The sequence below is a fragment of the Semicossyphus pulcher genome, unplaced genomic scaffold, assembly GCF_022749685.1.
Source record: "Semicossyphus pulcher isolate SPU_LCO1_2020_fin unplaced genomic scaffold, fSemPul1.0.p SCAF_5, whole genome shotgun sequence".
Classification (NCBI taxonomy): domain Eukaryota; kingdom Metazoa; phylum Chordata; class Actinopteri; order Labriformes; family Labridae; genus Semicossyphus; species Semicossyphus pulcher.
In genome coordinates this window covers 1,878,217-1,897,728 of record NW_027211726.1, presented here as the reverse complement: position 1 = coordinate 1,897,728, position 19,512 = coordinate 1,878,217, and the positions used below count along the sequence as shown (strand labels likewise).

The following is a 19,512-nucleotide window of genomic DNA, read 5'->3' as shown; positions in this document are numbered from 1 at the left end:
ACAATTACAAATAATAAAACAAAATATCACAAACATCTCACTGAAGAGAGTAACATGAGACAAAAGTGATGGAAAGTGCAATAACGTTTCACAAAAACAACCTGACTTTAAAAAAAAAAACCTGACTTTGCTTTTTTGATACCACCATATTTTAATATTTTAGAAGTTCTTCTTATTTTAGTTTTCTTTTATTTTAGTATAATAACCCTGCTATTTCGATATGTAAATATTCTGTATTAGTTTTATTTTACTTAAATGAAAAGTACTCATGTATTATGTATTCTATTTGATCAAATTGTTAACATTTTTAATAAGGTCCTTCTTTCATTGGAATATACAATATATTTTCAATTTAAATCATATATTATTGGCCTTTTGTTTAATTAAATTTTTTAAATTTTTTTTCATGTGCGACCAGTTCCTAATCAATTATTTTGAAGGTGTTGCTGTAAAGCGGAAACGGCCGTCGATGTACTGACGTAAGTTTGACAAACTTTTAAAGGTTCGCGTACGTACGCCTTTGCGTCATAGACAGCCGACAGGAGCGTGTTCCAACTGTGTTCTCTCAAACTGAAGTAGGCCGTGTACTCATGTTGTTATGCAATAAGTTCTAGTAACACACTGTACCGGGGACACGGAAGCCCTCCTGTAGTATTTCACATTGAAAGAAGAAGAATTTAGATCTATTTCTGAAGCTAAACTAAAGGCTAAAAATACTCTGTTACAAGTAAAAGTTCTATAATAGTGGTATAAAAATGATACTCAATTAAAAGTGCACCAATATTATCAGAAAAGTATCCCTGAAGTATCAAACATACTCTTATATACTCAAAACACATTATATATGCAAGTATAAACACATCATATTGTTACTGATGTATTCATATATGAGCAGAACTGCAGTATTTATTTGTACAGCAGTACAACAGTTTTTATACAGTCACTTTCTGACAGTTTAATAAACAAAGCGTTGGATATTAATGTCAAATTTGACTGAAAATATTAAGAATTAGATAAGTTAAAAACACTCTGACCTGAAAATAATAAAATAGTTTAGTTTGGCTGTTATCAAGAAAACACACACAATTTAATGAAGCTTCAAAAGCACCTTTATTCATGATAAATTAAATAATAACGCATAGTCATAGTGATTATATTTCTGTACACTTTTTTCTTTTTAAATGTACATGTATAAATGCTTTCTAATAATAATGAAATAAAATCTGTGTTTTAAATAACATCAAACAGAATGTGATAAAAACATGTCGAAATGAGGAATAAAGAACTTCCTGTTTGAATGCACTGAGGTTTTATTAAACAGCTCTGGTGTGGGAGATCAAGAGAAGCTGTCGATTTCTTTCTTCATTTCCTGGAAACAAAAGAATAAAAAAATTATAACATGAACACGACACCCGCTAAAAACACAGAGAAACATTTGAATCATGATTGGCATCATTGTTCACGTGTGTCGATTAAAAAAGAAGACTAGTATCTAAAGCTACGGACGGGCAATAAAACCATTTCAATCACAATGATAACACTGTCACTGTGACTTTTAGATCTTGGTCTTTTTAAACCAAATCTTTCAAACAGATGAAGGACTTTAATCATTAGATGTCTTAACTTAAGTTATCAGAGAAACAGGCATGTTAGCAGCTAATGTTAGCATCTCTAACATTGCTGAATTTTAAGGTGGAACTGCTTTCTTCAGTGTTTTTACCAGTTTTAATATCCGGGTCTGTTTGTTCTGAAGAGGAGGACCACTCTGCGGATAAATCAGCTCGTATAAAAACCTTGTGACTGATGCACAGTGAAGGAATTCTAACCTAAAAACAAGCTGAGCTAAAGTTAGCAGCATTGACACTGATTTGTAACATGACGGGCCTTTATTTAGTGTTTCTATCAGATGAAATTATCTTTACTTATGGTAATATCAATATCAAGTCTTTATATCAAAGAGACGTGATCACAAACTAAACACACACACAAAAAAACTTAGCACGTTAGCTACTGTAGCAAAGTATGTTGTGCATGGCACCTGAATGAGCTCTGTCTTGTTGTAGCTGTTCCTGTGTCTGTAGATGCACTGAGCCAGCAGAGCGTAAAGCTTCTCCAGCGGCTCCACCTCGACTCCTTCTGTTTTAGACACGGCTCTGCTGAGGAGGTCCTGAAACACACATGGCGAAAACAATTACTCCACCGCCTTCAGTTATCACACCTCTGATGCCTCTTAAACCTTTACCTCTACCACCAGGTCACCTCTGCAGCCTGGCTCCACTTATTGGTCAATCAAAATGACCCCCTTCATCCCACTACTGCTGTTCCTAGTAATATGAAGATGGACGACACCTCCTCTCGTTGTACAGAAGTGAAGCCAAGCAGGGTTAGAGAGGGTTTGGCTTCACTTTGAGGGAGCTGTCATGTCGGCAATCTTTTCATAGAGTCTATTGTGATACTACTACGACTACTTCTACCTAAATATAATGAAAACACCTTAGAAACAGAAGGTAACACATGATGCTGTTTGAACCATTCAAGCACACGCAGACCAGAGGACTCACCCTCAGCTTGCTGTGATCGATGACCAACCGCGGTGTTTCCTCGCCGAGGATCGCCTCAGATCGGCTGAACATCTGCATCTGCTCCAAGGCCGCCTTGCTGGCTCGGCTCTCGGGCCTGTGATGGTTCTCTGAGGAGGAGGAGGAGGAGGAGGAGGAGGAGGAGGAAATGTTCATACGGGGAATTCACTTTCAGAAAGACTGGGTGACTTAGGTGTGCTCAAACTTAGCAGTCCTTTACAGACAGTATAGGCAGGTCATTAATCATGAACCCATCTCCATTTAGACTGGTTTCCTAAAAGCCATCAAGCCACAAACACGGGGTTAATTGGTGGCTATATGCTGCTAGTAGCTGCCCAAGGTGTACCGCACCTCTAGCCCAGCTTGCCTGCAACCCTCTACAGGGTAAAGCTAACGGACGGACAGTAACAGAGGCACATTTTCTACCTGACTCTCTGCAGTTGTGTCAATCTAAACCACAAAATACCCTTAAAGGTTTCCTCCTAATGTGGCATAAAGGTGGGTTCATGCAGGAGGAATGTGTTTACTGTAAGTCAGTGTACTTAGCCCCTGAGTCCTTCAAGTTAAGAAGATCTTAAATCCTGAATTTGATGTCGTATTTGTTACCAAAATGTTCATATATCATATACAGACTAAACCTCTCCTCGTGTCCTCAGCTCTGCTTCGTGTCAGCTTGGCTCGACGCCCGGGCGCTCTGCGAGTTGAAGCTTGTTCGTCAGCAGAAGCAGAAGCAGCTCGCTCACTTTCACTTCCTGTTTCACACACGATACTGCTGCAGAGCTTTGAAGCTGCAGAGGCGAAGCTGAGCCTCGGTCCAGAGCAGAGCAGTTAGCAGAGCGCTCCATTTCACAGCATCGTCTCACACATACAGACCTGCTGTCCTCAAACAAACCCCGTTCACCATCCTCTTCACGTTTGGGGGGGTCTTTGAGGTCTGGGTTGGAACCCTGAGGACCCTCTCTTGTTCTGGATGGTGGTACCCGTTCACAAGGACTCCATTTTGGATACCAGTGACGCCGTTTGAGTCATGTTGATATCCATTTGTTAGGCGGCTCTGCTCCCCGTAGCTGCTCTCCGACAGCTCAGATGAGCCGCTCTCCTCCGGGCCTGATTCAGAGTTGCCCCTGCTGATCGAGGAGGAAGAGGAGGAGGAGGAGGGAGGGACGGGGGGCTTCTTTTTCTTAGCTTTCTTTATGACACCGGTGCTCCACTTGGATTTCCTCGGCCGCCTGTAACGCTTTTTCTTCCGGGCTGCAAAGAGAGAGGAGAGGAGGAGAGGGGAGAGGAGGAAAGGTGATTGGAAAGAGCAGGAAGTGAAAGCTGGAGGATGCTGAGTGCACTCGAACCTCCTCGTCTCTCCACTTGATCTCCTCCTCTTCCTCTCTTGACTTTGTTTCATCTGCGCTCTCCCTCTCGTTGCTCTCCCTCCTCTCTTCCTCTCCTCATCTGCTCTTTCACTCCGACACTTTGATGGTTAAATAAAAAAATGTGCAGCTTCCTGTCTGTGTAGCTTCACCTCAGACTCACACTCGCTTGTTTTATGAACACGAGGACATCTTGACCTCTCTGTAGCTAAAACATCGGCTGAATGAAACGCTTAGACGCAGTTTTAAAACATACTTGTTATGTTTGTAAATGAGACAATCTGACAGAGCGATCAGGGCTGTCTGTGGAGGAGATTGTATAAATACTGAAGTCATAAATCTGAGCAATAAAAACAATCATATATCAAATATGCTGGACGTTATTACTTTTTCACTTAAATTCATGTCACCCCTCATGGTGGACTTACCTCTAGGTCTGAGGCTGAAAGCCGAGCTGCAGACGCCGTCAGCCTCCTCGGAGGTGGTCTCAGTCCCGCAGGAAGAAGCTGAAAGCAAAATAAAAGTCTTTTTTAGCCTTTAAAAAGTCGGTTTGATGGTCTGATTAGCAGCTTATTTACAGGCTGCTCTTTCATTTCCTTTAGGCTGATTTGGTTCAACAGAGTCGGTGTTGAACCTTTGTTTCTGCTTCTCCAGATACCAAACTGACACACAGGCAGACAGACAGATAGACAGACGGGACATGAGGACACATAAGAAGCAGGAAGTGGTCTCACCCCTCCGGAGGCGGGACTCTCTGATCTCCTCGCAGACTCTCTCGAAGTCTTCGTCCAGCTCATCCCTGACGATGGCGCGCACAGTGTCCTTCAGGGCGCACGCACGGTGACGGATGTGACGGTCTGACACACACACACACACACTCACACACACACACACACACACACACACACACACACACACACACACACACACACACACACACACACACACACACACAGAGTCAATTATCAATGATCAAAATAGCTGAAGATGAATCCAGAGAATCCAGGTGAAAGATCTGCTTCTGTTTTAACTCATCAGGAAATAAATTCTGCTGAACTTTGAGCGAAGCAAACACAAAGTCTACGAGTGCAAGTTAACAACTGAAATTCAGCTTTCACCTGGACTCAGCTGCTCAGTGTGTTTAAAGGAGACCAAAATAAAGAATCATCTTTATCTCGTGGTCCTCCCTTTTTGGCTCTTCAGGACACGGCGTTATTTTGTAAACTGTAGTCTCACCCATGGGGTCGCTGTCGGGGTTGTACTCGAGGGCGTTCTGCCAGATGAGGTCCACGTCACACATGAACTCTCCCACCGTGACGTACTTGTGCTCGTCGATGTTGGTGAGCAGCGTGGAGAGGTCCATGGGCTTCCTGATCACCAGCAGGTAGTCGGGGACCTGCAGGAGACCCGGAGGAGGCGTGAGGTGGTGCATAGTTTGTGCTCAGTTTGACACTCTTATACGATATTCTGTTTGTGCTGAACATAAGACCAACAATGAGTAATCCAGACCATCACACAGTCAATGCACTGATTTTAATTCCTTTTAATATGCATATTTGTGTAACGACCATCTTAAGTGTGGTCAGATTAAAATATTATTTCTTCTCATTTTTCATGACTATAAACATTTTAAAAAACTACATCTTATAAAATCTCAGATTTAATAATTACTAAAACACATGATCAACTCCAACAACCCAAATATACAGAAATGACTTCACCTCCTCGATGTCGACCGGTTTGGTGAAGGCCTTGAAGCGGCGGTCCAGAGACAGACGCTCTGTGACGTTACGCAGGAAGAGGCGGAGCTCCCGCAGCACGTCCTCCTCCTGCTCCTCCAGGTGGCGGTGCTCCTCATCCGGCAGCCAGCGTGGGGGAGGCAGGGGAGCCAGGGGGAGGATCTCCATCGCCTGAGTCACTGAGAGGAGGAGGACGAGGTGAAATAAATATCCCCTTTATGCTCTCAATAGGAATGGTCCATATGTGACGGTCACATACGTGCTTGGGTCTTGGTGGGCGGAGCCTCGGCCGCCTGGTTCAGGATGAGGTCCTGGAAGAAGTTGGTCCTCTCCTCCCGGGTGGGAACGCTGACGGTGTAAACCTCCCCGTACTCCTCCCGAAACAGAGACTGAATCTGAGGACACAAGTCAGAGCACTTTGTCGATGTCTTTGTCCTTTCAATGTGTTTTTTTTGTCTCAAAAAGACAAAATAAAATGTCTGCCTGCAGACAAAAAGACGAAAATCTAAAGCACCAGACTCCATTAACAAAAACAGTAATTTTACCGTGCAGATCACAGGAGTTCTTGTTCCAGAAATACCAAAAAAAATGCATAAAACTACAATCTGAAGAAATAAAATAGAGGAAAAATGTTTGATATGCATTCTTTGCTATCATCATCAATCCAGCTGCTCACCTCAGGGTCCAGCTGCTGAGGGGGGAGGCTGCAGGTGGCCAGGAGGAGGACGGGGGAGAAGGAGGGGATGCTGCCCAGGAGGCTGAAAAAGGAGGCTCTTAGCGCGGGCCCCGCAGTCTCCCACCACTGCTGGATGTGGGGGAGGTAGAGGATGCTGGGAGACGTCCGCTTGGCCTCGAGGAACACCTGAGGAGGTGAGGACAGCGGTTGACAGAAACAATTTGAGTATAAAAGTAAATAAAACCGTCCCCCAGAGTGTGGAGTAAATGAATATGCAGTTGCTGTTTTTCACCACTAGATGTCCCCAAAGGACAGAAGAGTTCTATGTTAATCTCTCTGAATTGATAATTAATGTTTAAACTGTAGTGTTTTTCCTCTACTTGGATATACAAACTGACATGTTGAACACACCACAAAGGTAACACGTAACACAGGAAGTCACCCTGTGCATTTGAATTGTATTACATTATCGGTCATACCTGAAATCCTTCACTCACCACCGAGTTGGTCAAAACTATTAGATTTAAAGGGTATTCTTAAACATGAAAAATGTTTAGGTTCAATTCAGAAATAATAAATATTAATAATGTTCTGTATTTTTACCAGAAACAGCTATTACAGCGCTCTCGTCAAAGCCACCAGACTCCACTGAAAAAAACATAAATTTTACCGTGCAGACCGCAGGAGTTGCTGATGTACTGCTGCCTTGATTGTGTGGCTTTAACGTTTTAAATAATTAGTTTGAATCCAACTCAATATTCTCTAACACACAATGACACAAACAAACAAACAGATTGTGGCAGCAGTAGACCGGACACTCCTGTGTTCTTTAGGGTTAAATCACTGTTTTTCTGAATGGAGTCTGGTGTGTTTGCAGAGAGCGATGTAACGTCTGTTTGTGGTTAAAAAATCATCTTCCTCTGTAACAAAAAGGTCTATCTCTGTAGGGATCCTTTCTGTCATGTTGTCACACACTTAGAAGAACAATCTGAGCATGTCGGCTGGAGGAAAGAACTTTTAGAGGACAGACTAGGTTTAAAATGACTTGAAATCCCCTTCAATTTCCATTTGAAGTCATATATTTCAGTGTGGTGATGCAGAGGAGTTACCTGGGCGCAGGCCTCCTCCGGGGAGGTGCTGCTGACTCCAAACAGCACGGCAGAGTCCAGGCTGTGGACGGTGAAACGCTCCAAAGCGTGAAGAACCGCAGGAGCCAGGTGGGAGGTCTGACCGGCACCGGGACGACCCGCCAGCAGCATCCTGGGACGGTGGGACGTCGGGTGTCTGACTGCACTCCTGTGGGAGAAATTTAAGCTATACATTTCTATTTTGTTGATGAAAATTTATATAAGTCAACTCTTCCTTTAAACCCGAACTACAGATCCAGATCTAGGTGAAAAGCTGACCCGTCTCACCTGGCAAAGTGGAAGAACTTTCTGCTCTCGGAGGTGGAGGGGACAGAGATGCTGGACGTGCAGGAGCTCTCATCTTTTCCACACATCAGGCCGTCATCAAGGACACCGGCTGTCAGATCTGACGTACAGAAAACGACAGATGTTGTATTATTTCATCAGAAACACAGCAGGAGCATCTCCTGTCTTCAGCTCTGACTCACCTGGCTCCCTCTTCCTCTTCATCCCCTGCTCTGCGTGAGGAAACTGCCTCTGCAGAGCGTCCAGGATGTCACACAGGGCGGCGCCCAGCAGCGGCTGAACCACAGCGGACAGGGGTTTGGCGGGTGAGGCAGCGAGGCGGTGGGAGGCGGGCGTCATCTTCCTCATGGCCGCCACGAAGTCGCAGCTGCTGACAGTGATGGAGGAGACGTCCAGCAGCAGCTTCTGGGAGGTGCCGTAGATCTGCGGGTAGCGGCGCCGCAGAGCGCACAGCGCCGCCTCGGTGCACACGGCTCTGATGTCAGCGCCGCAGTAACCTGACAGACAGAGTCAACAAACGAGTAATCACCACCACAACATGTGATTTTGCTCTTTGTTTTGTGTTGTTTCCTCGCCGGTCATCTGTATATCCTCAGTTAGAGTAAATCTCCTCATTTGGAGTCATGTTCAGTCTTTCTTACCGACACATTTCTCAGCCAGTTCATCCAGGAAGTCTTCAGACGGAGGAGGCTTCCACTGCAGCGTGTGGATTTTCAGAATCTCTTTACGTGACTGAAACACAAACAAAGTTAAACAGTCAGATGAGAAAACAGAAATTAAATAACTTTAAAAACAGTGACAAACAATAAAGACAGAAAAGGAAAAAATGCAAAAATTACAGACATAGAGTTTCTAACATGTGGGACAACTAAAAAAGGATTCATAATAACATAAAAACATCGCTCCTCTGATTTATTGCAACAATAAATAAATAAAAATGTCATAAAACATATAAAATCACCTCTCTGTCTGGCAGTCCGAAGAGGAACTCCCTGTCGAAGCGTCCGGGCCGTCGCAGCGCTGGGTCGATGGAGTCCAGTCGGTTCGTCGCTCCGATCACCACGACTTCCCCTCGACTGTCCAGGCCGTCCATCAGCGCGAGCAGCGTGGACACGATGGAGCTGCAGAGCGAGACAAACCAACTGAACCACTCGGCCTTCATCATCTCAGCTTTGGTCGATTCTCTGTGAGGAGGTAAGTCTGACCTGTGAATCTGGTCCTGTCTGCTGGATCGCACCGGAGCCAGGCCGTCGATCTCGTCGAAGAAGATGATGGAGGGACGCATCCGATACGCCTGAGGACGACACGTACCGACACACGAACGTCATGGTTAATAAAAGAAGCTTTGAAAACAACACTGTACGTATCATATCAGGCTTTTAAGGAGCCATCACGATAACCAATAGACTATAAAGTTGGACAATATGACAGCTCCTAAAGTGAAGCCAAACCGTCTCTATCGCCCCCTGCTGACTGGCTGCAGTATAGCTCATAAAGTTATGCAAAAGTGAAGCCTAACCCCCCGGAGCAGGCGCTGCCATCTCGCTCATCCGTATCCAGAGCGTGTGCAGTAGAGATCGGCTGGTGGAGCCGCAGTATTGACGTCCCGCCCCTTTCCTACCCGACACACACCTTTACCTTGTGTCCTTGGCGTGTTGGAGCCCTCAGGTGTGTTGGAGCCCTCAGGTGGGCTCAGTCTGCAGCAGAGCAGCTTCTTGTGTCGGTCTGAAGCAGATATTCACGCTCATGGAAAGTTCAATGACTGTAGTGTTAGTGTTAGTTACGTCTCCTCTCGCCGTTCCTCCTCTACTCTGCTACTCGGGAACAGAACGCTGCAGGAGCCCCATTTGTCAACAGAGCTGTCAATCATGAGGCCACACCCCCTTTTTATAGCATCAAATAACTAATCAAAAGTAAACTTGTCAGAAAAATGAAGACGTGGACATAAATCAGCATGATAAGAACTAACTATAATGACAGAAACCATGTTGGAGAAAAATGTATTTGACGTGTATTTTGATTTTATAGTTTGACTCATGTCCCATCTGTTAACATGGAGGAGGCGGGCTTTATGAGCTATACTGCAGCCAGTCAGCAGGGGGCGACAGAGAGGGTTTGGCTTCATTTTTGGGGAGCTCTTCTTCTTCTATGTAATTTACCTGCTCAAACAGCAGCCTCAGCTGCCGCTCTGACTCGCCCACCCACTTGCTGAGACAGTCGGCTCCCTTCCTCATGAAGAAGGAAACCTTCCTGCTGCCGTGGCTGCACTCGTTGGCCAACGCCCGGGCCACCAGCGTTTTCCCCGTCCCAGGAGGTCCGTAAAAGAGACAACCCCTGGAGAGCGGAGAGAGGGAGGAAACGTTTGTCTTTCTCTGAATTATTGCTGTAAATAAATGTTTTGTGTACTTCCTGTCAATTAATCAAGCTAGGAAATGAATGTCAGATTGTTCAGACAGGTTTGCAAACCAAATATTAGGGTCATAATATGAAGCTACCAAAAACACTAAAATGTTTTCTTCATCCTTGAGTCTCAAAAAACGCTCATAACCTCTGTAAATGTCTGAGTTATCAGTCGGAGTCACCTGGGAGGCTGGATCTTGAAGTTGTCAAAGACCTCGGGGTAGAGAAGAGGGAAGACGACCATCTCCTTCAGAGCCGAGATGTGACCCGACAGACCCCCGATGCTATCGAACCCCACCTGAGGAGAGAAGGACGCTGCCATGAGCCGACTTCTCTTTAAACCATCACTTTAAGGTTTCTGGATGCTGACACGACGGCACTCACTGATTGGTCGATGGCCATCGGATCGATGTCGGCCAGACCGGCTCCTAACCTCATCGTGTCCCTGCGAGTCCCCAGAAGATCGTCTGTGCGCAGGCCGAGCGGGCGACGGCTGGCAGGAAGAACCGGAACGAGAACAAGCTGATGAACGTGTGCATGCGAGGAAGGCAGACCTGGTTATACTAAACAACATAAATCCTGAGAGCGTCATTTTCAAAGAGTTGGATGAGAAGATCGACGCCACTCTCATTACAAGAAGTCAATTAACAAGAAGTCTCATTAAACTCTTTCTCATGAGGGACCAGGCCAAGAAAACATCGTAGCAGGAGGTGTGCTTGTCCTTTGCAAAGTGCAGGAAGAGTTCACGTTGTGTTCTCTGAGTGAGAAGACAACACACTGACCTTCCAGGGACTTTTTCCGAGTTTTGCACGTCATCGTCAGAGTCGTTGTCTTCATCAGAGTGATTGGACCAGGCGCTCTTTGTGGGTCTGGAGGAAGAAAAGAAACAGACATTAAACTCTCTTTCACAGCCTAGTTGGAACTCTTTATTTCCTCATTTCAAAGCAACCAGTAAACTAAACTAAATATCTTTTCAGCATGAGGTCATAGATGTCATTTTAACATATAGAGCCGTTCTTTTTTCTTTAATCTGTCGATTGTTTTTCTGGACTAATCCATCAGCTGTTTGTAAAAATTCGAATCAATGTTTCCAAAAGTCAAAGATGGCGTCCTCAACTGTCCTTTTTTGGTCCAAAGCACAAAGTTTTTAAGTCTCTGGCTTAGAGGAGGAAGAAAAAGTACATTTGCCTTTTTTTTCCTGAATATTTCTCTTCTCCTCCGGCTCAGTTTCCTTTTTGGCTGACCGCCGGGCTCAGCCCTACCCACGGGTCTGTATGTGACTGAGTGACTGAGTGAGTGACGGTACTTTCAGAGCCGTAGAGAGAGAGTTGCGACATCGCAATGGTGGATCATGGAGCATATTGGACTTCCACTGACACTTCTCTCTGTCTGTACGGCTCTGGATACTTTGTTCAGGGAGTAGGCGGGGCTGCTCCTCCGCTGCTCGTCCACTGTCCTCACCTACGTTACGTACACATTGCCCACAAAAGCGCACACTGACCTGATGCGGTCAGCCACATACGAGGTTTTGACCTAGTCTTGTTTTTTGATCGCCCTGATACGCCGTCTTACAGCTGTATATGTTTGTTTTTTTGTTTGATTGCTGCTCAGGTGGGGGCAGTTGGGAAATCTGAAACAAACTAGTGAGGGGGGAGCATTAGGATTACATCCCACCCGTAATATGTTAATCAGAATGTCAAGAACAGGAACGTGTAAACAGACGGTGTTTATAAACAACATTAATACAAAGAGAAAAATACATTTGACCACCAGCAGTCTGACCTGAACGCTCCTCTGCGGGTCGTGTTTGGTCCTGAGGCGCTGATCCTGAAGGTTCCTCTCGGGAACTCTGAACAACACAAGAGGAAACGACAACAACAGGACTTCAAATTAAGATCATCAAGAAACATTATACTTATTAAACATCCTTAACGCTGTGTCAATTTAACTCATAAAAAACTTTCAATTCAGAGGTGTTGTTTAAGCCGCCTCCTGTCATCGGGGCCCAGCTGTTCAAAGAGTTTAATGTTGACTAGAATGATCCGGATTTGGAAACCAGGATCAGCTAATCCATCTTCCTGTTTTCCTGGTTTTTCAAAGTAAAACTGGATAGAATCAGCCTGATCCACACAGATTACCAACACTGGTGTTCTTAAAGGGACAACACACTACTTAGTTTGTCCACAGGGGGCGCCAAGATCCACACAAAGAAAGTTCCTCACAGCTGCTTTGAATTAAATACTTTCTGTTGGATATTGATGCTATTTGGTGGCTATTACAACTCTAATGTCGACTTTATCTAAATATAAATAAAAAACATGTCTACAGTCTAAACTACACTGTAAAAATGCTGTTTTTTTTACCTGTTTAAAGGTTTTATCACTTTTAGTTCCTGTCATCCAGCCTGAATTCTCCCTCTGCTGGGATCACGATCATCCTCATGTTTGGATCAAAGTTTTCCCAATCCTGCTCTAAACTTTTAACACAAACCGGAGGTTTTATTAAGATAAAAACGACCTGGATTACCTGATCTGATCCCATTTCGGAATACTTTTTTCTCAAGATTTCATCCAATCTGATCAGATTACTTTTGAAGAACTGGGCCCTGGAAGCTAAATATACCTGTGTTACGTCCACAACGAGGACCAAAAGTATCATTAAACTTTATGTGAAGTGTTCTGCCTCGTTAATGTAACTGTGTTTTTGGTTTTAGGTGCAGTTCTGACCGCTGCTGGGTCCCTGGTAGAGCGACGAGGCTCGGCTCAGTTTGGCATCAAAGTTCTGGTTGGCGCTGCAGCTGCTGTCCTCATCCACAGCCACTTCCTGTCGGCTTTCGTCCTCGTCAGCTGCACCTGAAATGATCAGATTATGGAAGAGATGCTTTCAGAGGGATACATTAGTTCACATCTCTCTTCTCTCATAGTCCGTAGTCTTAATGTTGTTACCAACCCTCGTCATCCTCGCTGTCGCTGGGATCTCTCTGTGGTGGCACCGGAGTTCTGCTCCTCTGGGCTTTGGAGTAGATCTTCTACAATTAATCAAACATAAAACACTGATGAACAAGAATAAGGGTTGTTATTCCAAATAGAGGCCATTTTCACAGGGTAAATAAAACATGACCGTAATTGTACGACCCTGTAACAACACAATAACTGTTTGTACATGCAGAACAGAAGAAAATACTGTTAAATATATAATATTGTTAAACCTGGACCCTATTTTTTTTAAATATATTTCGGGGTCATATTGTCTAAAAGCTACAAAAAGTTTTGAAATTGCTCCAGTAGATTTCTTCAGCCTGCAGCTGTGAAACTGTGCTGTTACGGCTGCAACGTAATCAAACCACATCTTGTAAAAGTTCTTGTTGTTTCACACACCAGACTCCATTCAGAAAAACAGTAATTTTGCCCCTCAGGAACACAGGAGACGCTGGTGTACTGCTGCCTTGATGTGCGAGTTTGTTTGTGTGATGTGTGTTCCACTGCTATTGCTTTGGATGTGAATAAGACACGTAAAAGCACTAAAGTAACACAACAACACAAACAAACTAATGGAGCAGGAGACCAGCACCTTGTTTTCTGCAAGGTTAAATTACTGTTTTTGTCAATGGAGTCTGGTGGCTTTAAAAACATGTAACGCCTGTTCTGTTTTTGTCTGTAACAAGAAGGTCTATCTCTGTAGGGATCCTTTCTGTGATGTCGTCAGACACTTACAATAACAAAAATCTGTTTGAGCTCAACTCAAACATATAAACATTAAAATGAGGGCTGGTGCTTCTCGGGCCTTCGGCTGCCTTCCAATGTGGTGCCAGCTGATAGAGATTTTTTACCCAAGCAGGGCGCAGCTGTGTGCACCGCCCTCGCCACGGCCTGATAAGAGAGGCAGCACCCACTGAGAGGCATAGAGTGTGTAAACACGGTCTGAGCGCAGGAATAAGGTCTACGTAGAGGATGTTATTCAAACTGTAGGACAGTTCTCTGTGTGTTCAGTTTGTCTGGTCAAATCATATCAAAGGGTGCTGTCTGCTGGAAACCCTGGGAATATTTTAACAATAAGACAAACAGCACAAACTGTCGATTATTTAATCTGTAATTATTTAACACTGTTTTTAACACCAACACAAAATACAGTCCATCTGTGAAAACTTGGACAAATCAAACCAACATGTGTATCTGTATCAATAACACTACTCCTGTTTTTTCATTTTGCACACATCAAATATCCTGAATATAAAGAGATTTAAAGCCCAGAAAGACATGCAGACACACAAACCAAGTCTGCAGACAGAAATCAAACTGCAGTCTGAAAAGGAATCATAAAGAGAAATGTCTCACTCCTTCGTTGTTGTTACTCAGCCGCCTCTTCTTCCTCATGGTGTCCATCCTCTTCAGCACCGACCGGGCCACGCTGCAGAGAGAACAGTGTTACACAATCATTATTCAGATTAAATCCACTTTTATTTCACAGCCTCAAAAGTGTGTATCTGAGAGGAAATTTAGATTACGAAAATAAAAGCCCCAGTGTGTGCGAATCCACAGGACCAAAATCGCTGCAAAGACACGAAGCTGGGATGAAACTCGCTGTCCTGCAGAAGTCAACGCATCAAAAACAGGTTAAATCAGCAAACAAATGGGGTTAAAATGTGTTTTGTTTTGCTAAAGTGGTGTCCAAGCAAAGGAATTTAAATGTACCTATGTAAAAAAGATAAATCGTTGCATCTTATTATATCAATCTAATCTACTAAGTTTTCTAGATTCGATGATTCTAAAACTGTGCTACACAAGAGCATCGCTGAAAGGCCCAACATATCCAGTAGCCGGGTGGCGTACGCTTGGGCGTAACGTTAAGTCCAACCTAAAGCTCTTAAGTTACGTCCTGTGCACCACCTGCTTGTGTTGCAGCCAGGTGTGTCTATTCCACCTAGGATGGAGCAGGCGTAAGTTTAGAAAGTCAGACGGATATCGTAGGTAAAACAAACGGTAAAAGTAACAGTCATAAAACTAAACACAATAGCAGTGCGACTTACTTACAGGATGATTGATGAAAGGGCGTTAAGACGAGAGAGAGAGAGAGAGAGTCATCCGTGATCGGACCAACCCACTGAAGATCTACTCAGACAGCGAGCTGATGGAAACGTTTTGTTTTTGCACTTTTAATTAATTAAAAAGGTCTCCCCTCAGCTACGGCACGTGTTGGACAAAATCACGTCGCTGTCCCCGCCCTGCAGGCGCTGTCCTCGCTCTGCAGGTGCTGATTGCGCTCAGTTTAATGCCAATGGAGCCCCGCCCCCCATGAAACACAGTGGTAGATGTTCATCGGACAACAGCATGCCGGGTCATAGGAAGAGTTTCCTTGGCTCTACAAAGCCGCCTACGGAGCTACGGCAAAACCAACACAACCCAAAACTTCCTCACAGGAGATTTAACAGTTTTATAATCTTTATTTACAGATTATACATAGTAGAATAGTCTACATAGTAGAATATGTAGGCAGAACGTGGATTTCCGGGAAGGCAAGTGTTCTGGTTTCCGTTTGAACTGCGCTTGTAGTCCGAGTAATATTGTCCAATCATGTATCAGCAGGCTGCGGCGTATGCAGGAAAAACAGTCCGTGAGGACAGAAAAAGCAGGTGGAACATAATCCGCCGTAATGCCATCCCGGCTCCCATCAGCGCCATTTGACGACGAGCTAACAATTCAGCTAACAATCTGTTCTAGATCTAAAATTTAACTTGAGATAAATTCTCTTGACGCTGTGTCACGAGAATAGTTCAGCGTTCAGATTTCCCGACTTCGTCAAATGCATCAGATCGATCCGACCTCCGTTCAACAAGCATTTTAAAAGTTTTCTTCTCCTCTTGAGGACAGACCTGACAAAGCTTGAATTTTTACTTCTTACTAATCTGCACCATGATGTTGAAATATGAGCAAAGGTGAAACCCGTTAATAACAAGTGAATCACAAGAAAACCGTTTCTCTTTCTGTAACAATGCAGCACGCAGAAATGGAAGTGTTGACGGCACGTTCACCGGTGTCCCCAGAGGCTATATCTAGAGGCTAGAGTAGAGGAGGAACGGCGAGAGGAGATGTAACTAACACTAACCCTACAGTCAGTGAACTTTCAATCGTGTGTGTGCAAGAGAGTCAAGTGTGTCCCCCTGGGCAGGATGTCCCGCCCACCTCTGCTGCCGGCTGGAGGAGTCGGATTGGCCTATTTTTTCTTGAGGTACTATTTATTACCTTGCCTGAGCCAGGGATTAGTTTATTTTTCAGGTTACATATTCACTTATATTAGGATTATATTGTTATAGACACTAGGTGCAGGTTAGCTAGGTAAGTTACTGAGAAAGATTAGACGTTCTGTAGCTCCTCCTTTTGTTATATTTGTTTGTTGATTTGAGCAGCATACCCAAAGCCCCTTTTCAGGTGTAGTTTGCTTCACTCTTTTGTTCTGTAAAACAATCACCATCACTCTCAAAGACTTTTATGATGCTCTGAGCTGCTGTCTTACTTGGTGCTAATGCCATCGAACATGTTGGAGGCCTCGTACCTGCTGGTCTGTTTGATCGTCCGGGTGCTTCTCCTCAGCCCACTGCTCCTGCCATCTGTAAACACACATAGACATACAAACACGTTGTTATGTTTGTTGATTGAGATGTGTTTATGCAAGTCTGCAATATGTTGAAACTAAATGTGATGCATGTCTGCTTAGGGCTTCCGTAGTTAGTGCTCTCTGGTGGCGATGTCACTGTCATTACCTGTGCTGTTCAGAAGCCTTTGAGATTTCCTGTAAACACAAAACAAGAAAATCACATTACTTATCACACATATTTAATTTCAAGCTCATGATTAATTAAGTAAATGAGATAATCAAAAAATAATTAATCCGACCTGATGATGCCTCTGTCTCGTTTCCTGTCTTCCTCCTCGCGTGTGTCTGAATCAGTGTGATTCTGCTCGTCGTTGTCGTCTGTATTAAATCCCTGAACGTGCATCAAACCGTTCAGAAGCTATTTATTTGCCAGCATCTTACAAGAATTCAGTGACACTCACACTTTTAAAGACATGAATAGAAAAAAACATTTGTTTTATTTCAAAGATGTGCAAAGATAAAATAATATAAGAGGAGAAATTACCGCACAAGGACAGAAATAAGTACAGGTAAATAGAGAAAGTAGTATTTTTAAATACCTAGAAGTATGTAAAATATAAATAAGAATAAAAATATAACTGATTTATTGTCAAAATCACAAGGAGAGAGTGACGTAGATGTGAAAAAAAGCTGAAAAATAAAGAGTAATACTTGTTAGTAATGACATTTTTGTCTGTCTTCAAACATAAACATTTGTAAAATAATGCAGTATATTTTTGTGAAGTACAAAAAACTGGGATATCACACATAAAATAAGGTGAAATTGTGCTTAATTATAGTGTAGAGGAGCGGAAACAGTGAGTGTAATTACTCTATAAAGTGTAGAATCTGTGGTTTTCTAGTTTAATGTGTCCTTTTATCTTTATAATTTATAGCAAACCTTTAACAGAGCTGCAGGTTGTATGTTTTGTGTTTCATTTTACAGTTTAAAAAACTCAATAATGATATCAGAATTTAAAAAATCAACCGTTATACAACTGAAATGAAGCAGCGAAGTCTCGTTTCTATGTCCGAAACCCAAACAGACTCACATTGGACGACCCGTGTTCCTCCAGCCGGATGGTCGTACTCCTCCTCCGGCTCTCAGGTGGGGTACGCGGCGGTGACCTGGAGCTCCCGTCCGGCCTCTGCTGCTTCTGCGCCGACGTTCCGCTGCTGTGATCCGCGTCCCCTCTGCCTCTACCGCGGAGCGTCACCATGACAACACCGCGCACACAAGCTAACTGCTAACGTTAATAAACAGTGAAAAGAAAAGGGAAAACAGCAGCGTACCGAGAACACACTCACGTCTCTGCCGGTTGTTTTCCTCAGATGTCCGGGCTGCTGCTCCGTGTGAGCAGAGCTGAAACTCAAACACACCCAAACACACACTCGATGAACTGATACAAAGAGCCCACCGCCAAACTGCTGCTGTGAGGGTTCAAAACATTTTAAAAAACGTCGTGTTCTGCCGCCGCCCAGTGACGTCACGACGCATGTTGCGAGTGTAAACCACAGACTGTATGAAATATAATATACTGTATATATGTTATATATACAGTTATGGATGTAAACAAAGACTAAATAAAATAAACATTGACATTTTATTTTATTTATTTCTGGTATTAATTTGATTACAATTGCCTACCGGTATGTTCATTTATATGTTGACAGCTTTAATTGTATGTCTATAATGTACTGATCGTCCTGACTTTAAATGTTCAATAAACAAGTAAAGAACTGAAAAAAAAAAAAAAGACATATACGTAAAAATTGAAGTAAATCCAGATCAAATAAATGCAGTAAATTCATTCAATAAACAATACCAATACAAAAAGAGGAGGTGGAGATGGGCTAACCATATTTATGTACGGTCAAAGACGAATACAATTTATTATAGGCAGGGCAACTTTGTCACAACGAGCATCTACAGTGTTATATAGGCAATGTAGTCTTGAACATAGCGGTGCACAGCCTGGAAAGTTTGGGAACTGTGTTAGCTAGGTTTACCAAATGTATGCTACATAATACATGAGAAGCACAAACTGGGGCTTTTTACCAGCCTCCATTATTATTGATTATTTAGTTATAATCCATTATTACAAATTGGTATCAGTGAGGTGAGGGTAGTTTAAATAATTAAAACATTTCACATTGCACTGCAGTTCAACACGGCAGCGTTCCTCTAACTTAGTAAAGTAGCACACAGAAGCTAGTGCTACAAGCACCAGCTAAGCTAATGTTAGCCTTTTACTAAGGTTAATAAAAGGAACAAAAACAAAGAAAGTCACCATTTACATTTAATGAACTGATTTTTTTTTCAGGTTTAGTCTGACTTTAAATAGTTTTAAAAATGTACCCTTCTGTAGCCCTTGTGACTTAAATATTGTGATGCTAGCATTTTTTTCAAACTACTACTTTTTCCTGTGGAGGGTATTCCATTAAATCAGGGTGCAGGCGCTTCTGTTTACTGTTGCCTCATTTGTTTAATCTTTAATTGTTTATAGATTATTTAAAGGCACAGTAGGTGATATAGTAAAGGCAGTATAATACATATAGTTTATGTATTTTCAAAGGGCATGTCATTTAAATAAGATCACATACACACAAAAATTAAAGGCATACTGAGACAAAAGATTAACAAATGTTTATTGCTCTTTAAAAACACACAACGCAAAAATATAAAAATTC

The 19,512-nt window shown here is 43.2% G+C and overlaps 1 protein-coding gene across 1 annotated transcript; it reads right to left on the bottom strand.

Annotated features, from left to right (window-relative positions):
- Positions 1-1,156: 1,156 nt before the first annotated feature.
- On the bottom strand, positions 1,157-18,041 carry LOC138608480 (ATPase family AAA domain-containing protein 2-like). The gene is made up of 28 exons (XM_069681076.1): positions 17,874-18,041; positions 17,082-17,173; positions 16,949-16,977; positions 16,702-16,795; positions 14,526-14,598; positions 13,141-13,216; positions 12,918-13,037; positions 11,974-12,040; positions 10,974-11,060; positions 10,576-10,684; positions 10,374-10,489; positions 9,951-10,125; positions 8,997-9,085; positions 8,753-8,912; positions 8,433-8,523; positions 7,974-8,288; positions 7,774-7,891; positions 7,468-7,654; positions 6,359-6,544; positions 5,942-6,077; positions 5,665-5,861; positions 5,180-5,339; positions 4,678-4,800; positions 4,372-4,449; positions 3,453-3,830; positions 2,562-2,689; positions 2,039-2,167; positions 1,157-1,369 (listed from the first exon to the last, which is right to left on the bottom strand). Exons 1-28 carry the CDS (start codon positions 18,039-18,041, stop codon positions 1,337-1,339), a joined length of 3,714 nt encoding a protein of 1,237 aa, XP_069537177.1. The 3' UTR covers positions 1,157-1,336.
- Positions 18,042-19,512: the final 1,471 nt, after the last annotated feature.